The sequence below is a fragment of the Panthera pardus genome, unplaced genomic scaffold (assembly GCF_024362965.1).
Source record: "Panthera pardus isolate Hobbes unplaced genomic scaffold, ASM2436296v1 HiC_scaffold_16, whole genome shotgun sequence".
Taxonomy (NCBI): domain Eukaryota; kingdom Metazoa; phylum Chordata; class Mammalia; order Carnivora; family Felidae; genus Panthera; species Panthera pardus.
The window spans coordinates 97,214,679-97,220,678 of NW_026526721.1; the positions used below are offsets into that span (position 1 = coordinate 97,214,679).

The window sequence follows — 6,000 nt, forward strand, 5'->3', positions numbered from 1 at the left end:
TGCTCCATTATGTTCTGTTTTAAATGGGCTCATTATGGATTTGAAGTACATTCCAAATATTTATTTTCTGAAATCATAATTTTTCTCATAGTCACGTGACATCACTTTATTAAGCAGTAATGAATTTATGCACATCATAGCAATACAGAAGGAGTCAGCTTACTTGAAACCATAGATGAAAGGAACTGTTGTATGAGTTGAAACTGCTGTTCCTAAACTAGAGGCAAAGAGGAGGAAAAAATGAGTGGATAGATACCATTTCTATGTAAAATTCATTGTCCTACTTGCATATTTCATAGTTTAATGTATCAGCCTGATATCAATGTTTGACATACAGGAGGTAATAAGTAAATATTTATTAAAATATTTTACTATTTCAGAATAGGCTAAAATACTTCCTTTATACCAAAATCCTGCATACTTGTAATTCTTAGTCGTCCCACTTGCTTATTTATGGGAAATCTATGAAACACATACAGAAATCTGGACACAGAGCTTTTTTGGTTTTTTTCTTTAGTAAAGCTGAAATGTTTTAGGTATGAAATACCTGAAATCTGACATTTGTGATTAAAAAGTCAGTAATAAAAGATTATCTTTGGGATGGTCTAGATTCATGTCTTACTAATTCATATCTTCACATTTACATTTGCATAGCAGAAGTTTAAGTTCAGTTTGACCAAAAATATTGCTATGAAGTTAGAAGATGAAAATTGAAAAGGGCATAGATATAAAAGACCAGAGTTTAGAAAAAAAAAAAATGGTTTACGGATAAGAATAACATTCAACTCATGAGAATTACTGATTTCTTTATCTCCTTAAAAGGAGAGGAAGGTGTTGATGCATATATAGTCCAGGGATGATAGCTGAAAAGGGTTAAGGTGGAAAAAATATTCTGATACTGCCTTTCTCAGAAATTTAAATGTATTTTCCAAGGGAAATAATTACAACAAAGGTTTGGAAGAGGAGGATAGGCAGTTGTTAGAAGGTAAATATATCTTAAGAGATGTATGGGGCACCTGGGTGGCTCAGTTGGCTAAGCGTCCGACTTCTGCTCAGGTCATGATCTCACAGTTCATGAGTTTGAGCCCTCTCAGCTGTGCTGACAGCTCAGAGCCTGGAGCCTGCTTTGGATTCTGTGTCTCCCCCTCTCTCTACCCCTCCCCTGCTCACACTCTGTCTCTCTGTCTCTTAAAAATAAATAAACATTAAAAAAATTTAAAAAAGAGTCTGAGAAGGAAATATTTCATTTTAAACATTCAGAGTATGAGGTATATGTAACTTGAAGTGCTGGTAAATATAGGAGGGAGTTGCATGTAGCGTAAAAATTTTATATAATTGTTCATGAGATAGCAAAAGTGAAGAAGATAGTAGCTTGAATTTAGCTACGTTAGCCAGAGAAAGGAAAAATCATAACTGGAAAAGATGAGAAGCAGAGATAATTCTTAAAAATTTCAGTAAGTAATGCTGAATGAAATGTTACTGATTTGGGAAGGTTGAAGTTGCAGAATAAACCTAGACCAAACTGTCAGCAGTGCAAGAGAGGTCAGGGTCACAGAAAGGTACGGGCTAAAAGCTCCACTCAAACTACTAGTCAGATGTTTGCACATGATGCAGGATTAGTGTGGTCATTAACTGCGTAATTAGTAATCCTTAAAATATGTGTGTATATTTATATATATTATATACAATAAACATGCACACAGACAAACCTCTTCCAAATGTAACTGATTTAAAGGAGATTCTTTTTTCCTTACCCAACAGGGATATAGCTAGTGCAATAAAAGAACTTCTTGATACAGTGAATAATGTCTTCAAGAAGTACCAATACCAGAACCGCAGGGTAAGTTTAGTAGAAGCTTTATAAGCTACCACCTTAGATGTTGCTTTACACTTAGTTGCTTTATTGAATTAAATACTAAGATGGTTTGATTATGGGAAATAGTTTTGTATCATTAACCACTGGTTTTGTCATTGAATTAAAATATGCTGTTACATATATTTAAGTAAATACTTCTGAAAATTCTAATCCGTAATATAAAGTCCCATTCTGTATTCTGTGTAATCTTCCCGTCTTTGATTTTGGCTTTTGTGTTATTTCTCTTTTCTTATTTAATATTTTTTTTCTTACTATGTTTAATGTCTATAGGCACTTGAACACCAAAAGAAAGAATTTGTAAAATACTCCAAAAGTTTCAGTGATACTTTGAAAACCTATTTTAAAGATGGCAAGTAAGTAGTGTCATTTATCATCCTTGTCTTTTAAAGTTAAATTATGTAGTTTTATATAATACTAAAACCATGTAAATTACGCCCTTTTACTATATTGTTAATACTCGAGTTAACTAGTAACAAAGATAGACTGTTTATAAAAATAGCGTGTGGTTGATAATCCAGCCATAGCTAGTTGAGAGCAGAAGGTGACAGACTTTTTCTGAAATAGGCCACATGGCAAGTATTTTGACTTGGGCTTGTCAGAACTATGTACTTTACCTCCACTGTTGCGGTACAAAAGCAGTCATAGTATGGGAGCAAGTGGCATTATGGCCATGTTCTAACAACACTTTATTTACAGACACTGAGATTTGAGTTTTGTATAATTTGCACCTGTTACATAATATTTTTCTTCTTCTTTTTTAACCGTTTAAAAATACAAAAGTATTCTTAGCTTGCAAGCCGTAATACAGAAACATGGGGAGTGAGATTGGCTTACTACCCTACTTTACCAGCCCCTGAGGCTGTGGTTCTTAAATTTTAGTAGCCTCAGAATCACCGGGAGGGCTTATTAAAGAACAAATTGTCCATTCTGTAGGTCTAGAGTGCACCCAAGAATCTGCATTTCTAAGAAGTTTCCAGATGATACTGATGCTGCCAGGTCTGTTGAGAACTAAAGTTAAAGCAGTGGTTCTTAATGCACTTTGCATATTAGAATCACTTGGGTTCAGTTTTTAAAAATTCCAATGCCGTGGTCTCAATTTCGGAGGTTCTGATTCAGTTAGCTTGGAATTAGGGTTTAAGTCTTTTTAAAAAGTATTCCAGGGGGTGCCTGCGTGGCTCAGTCAAGCATTCCGCCTGTATTTCAGCTCAGGTCGCGATCTCACAGTTTGTGAGATCGAGCCCCGTGTCGGACTCTGTGCTGACAGCATGGAGCCTACTTGGGATTCTCTCTTTCTCCCTCTCTCTCTGTACCCCTACCCCATTCTCTCTTGCTCTCAAAATAATTAAACTTAAAAAAAAAAAAAAAAGTATTCCAGGTGATTTAAAAGTGATGCAAAGGTTGTGACTAACTTGTGGAAGGAGGGAAGCTTTCAGGGTCCTTCTACGAGTAGTATACTAAAAAGGTAAATTGGGCGTTGTTTTTAAAGTCAGAAAAATCATCTAAATAGTGATTATTTCATTTATAACTTGCAGGGGCCTCTAACATTTTATCCTACCATTTGAAATTTAAAGATCCCTAAATCCATGTCAAACCATTACAGTATTATAATAATATTTAAAAAAATAAAATACATTAGAATGGTCTGTTAATTTTCAGTTATTTTTTAACAGTTCAAGTAAGTTGAAATATTTACATTATAAATTAAAGATACCGAGCTACATTTTATTAATGGTTTTGTGTTATTCCCTACTACTGTTCAGATAGTCTAGGAGAAATGTTCCTTGACGACTTAGTTTAATAAGCTTGCAGGTGTGTTCTGAAAATAACCTTACATCTGTTTTTCCTTGGTCTCCACTGCTAAGCCCAAATAACCAAAACACATTAAAAGAATAATTTACTTGATGGGATCATTATTTCTGATTCTAATTAAGAACTATCATGAAATAAGCACATTGAAAGGTTGAAATTCCTTTAGAGCCTAATTTCCATTAATCTGAAGTTACGTACTCTGCATATGGATTATTCAGGCTCCCTGCTACTACTTTTTCTCCATTCAGTAGCTTCTTTAATTTATAATTATTTGCGTATGAATAATGTGCCACGAGTTTTGTACCTGCTTTCTCAAAACTGGAAACTGTTACCAGAACCTGATCTTTGAGCCATCTTTCAATAGAGGGATGTATTTGCATTAATTGCACTAATTCTTTCTGGTCCATCTTTTTTGAGAAATGTCTAGGATGTAAAGATACAAGTTTTAGCTATGATACTTAGAAACTGATAAGACCACATTATGGGACTAGGGCATCAGTTCTTTGTCCCAAAGATGGGCTGATAGAAGAAATGTGTGCACCACAAAGTAATTTCTAAGAACATATATTTATATATCATCAGCTTTCAATATTGAAGCCACATGATTATTTTAAAAGTAGATTTATTTCAAAAGTAGTTTAGAATTCTCATGGTTATTTGTTTTGTTTTTTGTTTTTGAAAGAAGGTAAGAGAGATTGGGATAATTCAGATTTCGAGTAATTAACTTTTTTTCTTAAGTATCATGTCCATTGATATAGAGATTTTGAGGAGAAGATTCTGTTTTGGTAATTTACATGAAATCAGAGCTGGAGACTACATTGAATCCTGTTTGGCCAGTTTGTTCAACCTAGCCATGAGATCTGGGTTTTGAGGCGCCACCTATCATTAGCAGCCCAACACCTTATTGCCAGCCAGAACCACTAGGGGGCAGTAATTCCTAGGATAGTTTCAAATGATGCAGGAGCATTCAGTACCAACTGGTATGAAGGATAAGATCCTCAGTACTAACTTGCCTTTCTTTTTTTCCCCCTAAATTGATTTCAGTGCTACTGTTAGCAGATGGTGTCAAGTATAAATATTTTTAAAGGATGATTTTTTTTTTTTTTTGGTAAAATTAATGCTTTTTTTTTTTTTTTTTTAAACAGGGCAATAAATGTGTTCATAAGTGCCAACCGACTAATTCATCAAACCAACTTGATACTTCAGACCTTCAAAACTGTGGCCTGAAAGTTGTATATGTTAAGAGATGTACTTCTCAGTGGCAGTATTGAACTGCCTTTATCTGTAAATTTTAAAGTTTGACTGTATAAATTATCAGTCCCTCCTGAAGGGATTTAATCCAGGATGTTGAATGGGATTATTGCCATCTTACACCATATTTTTGTAAAATGTAGCTTAATCATAATCTCACACTGAAGATTTTGCATCACTTTTGCTATTATCATTCTTTTAAGAATTATAAGCCAAAAGAATTTACGCCTTAATGTGTCATTATATAACATTCCTTAAAAGAATTGTAAATATTGGTGTTTGTTTGACATTTTAACTTGAAAGCGATATGCTGCAAGATAATGTATTTAACAATATTTGGTGGCAAATATTCAATAAATAGTTTACATCTGTTAAACATTTCTTTACTTGAAAAAATACATATATATATATGTGTATATATATATATATATATGAATATATATATATATGATCAGAAGACCAAGACAACTTGGTGTAATGTCTAAAGAACTTCTAACGGGAGCTTACTAGCAGTTTATCAGATAATAAAGCAACAAGAATTCTATTTTTTGGTCCTTAGTCACTCTGGGCAAACGGTAGCCAATGGAAATATTTTTGTTAGTTATTATATATGAGGTACTGAATATTTTTGCAACCTGTTTTAAGAAACTTATGAGAAAGAAATGGCAGTTTATAGTGTCTTCACACTGTAATGTCACTTCTTGAACTCTGTGACAATGTAAAGTTAAGTTTTTCTGGTATGCTGGGCCCTACGTAATAAGCTTTGTACCTTTTTTTTTCCAAAAATAGCCACAACTAATAGTAATTTGGAGCTATACCAGTGCTAGTTGGTTTGGAATTGTCATGAGTTATAAATGTTATACACACTCTTTAAATATATAGAGCTTTGTTTCATCATAGAGAAGTTTTACGGAAATTATGTATCAGGTGATCATATTAAGTGATTTCATTTTTCAATTATGATAAAATAAAGGGAAACTCAGGATTTGTTTATCTTTTATAAAGATTTTAAATGTTAAGCTAAATTTCTCTTTGGCAATACAAATTTCTTTGCTATAATGCAA

The 6,000-nt window shown here is 33.3% G+C and overlaps 1 protein-coding gene across 1 annotated transcript in view; it reads left to right on the forward strand.

Annotated features, from left to right (window-relative positions):
- The window catches only part of PDCD10 (programmed cell death 10), a 47,072-nt gene extending 41,760 nt beyond the window's left edge, over positions 1-5,312 (forward strand). The window contains exons 6-8 of the mRNA XM_053903658.1: positions 1,762-1,840; positions 2,147-2,229; positions 4,831-5,312. Coding sequence (XP_053759633.1) covers positions 1,762-1,840; positions 2,147-2,229; positions 4,831-4,912 — 244 coding nt within the window. The 3' untranslated portion in view covers positions 4,913-5,312. The remainder of the gene's footprint in view (positions 1-1,761; positions 1,841-2,146; positions 2,230-4,830) is intronic.
- Positions 5,313-6,000: the final 688 nt, after the last annotated feature.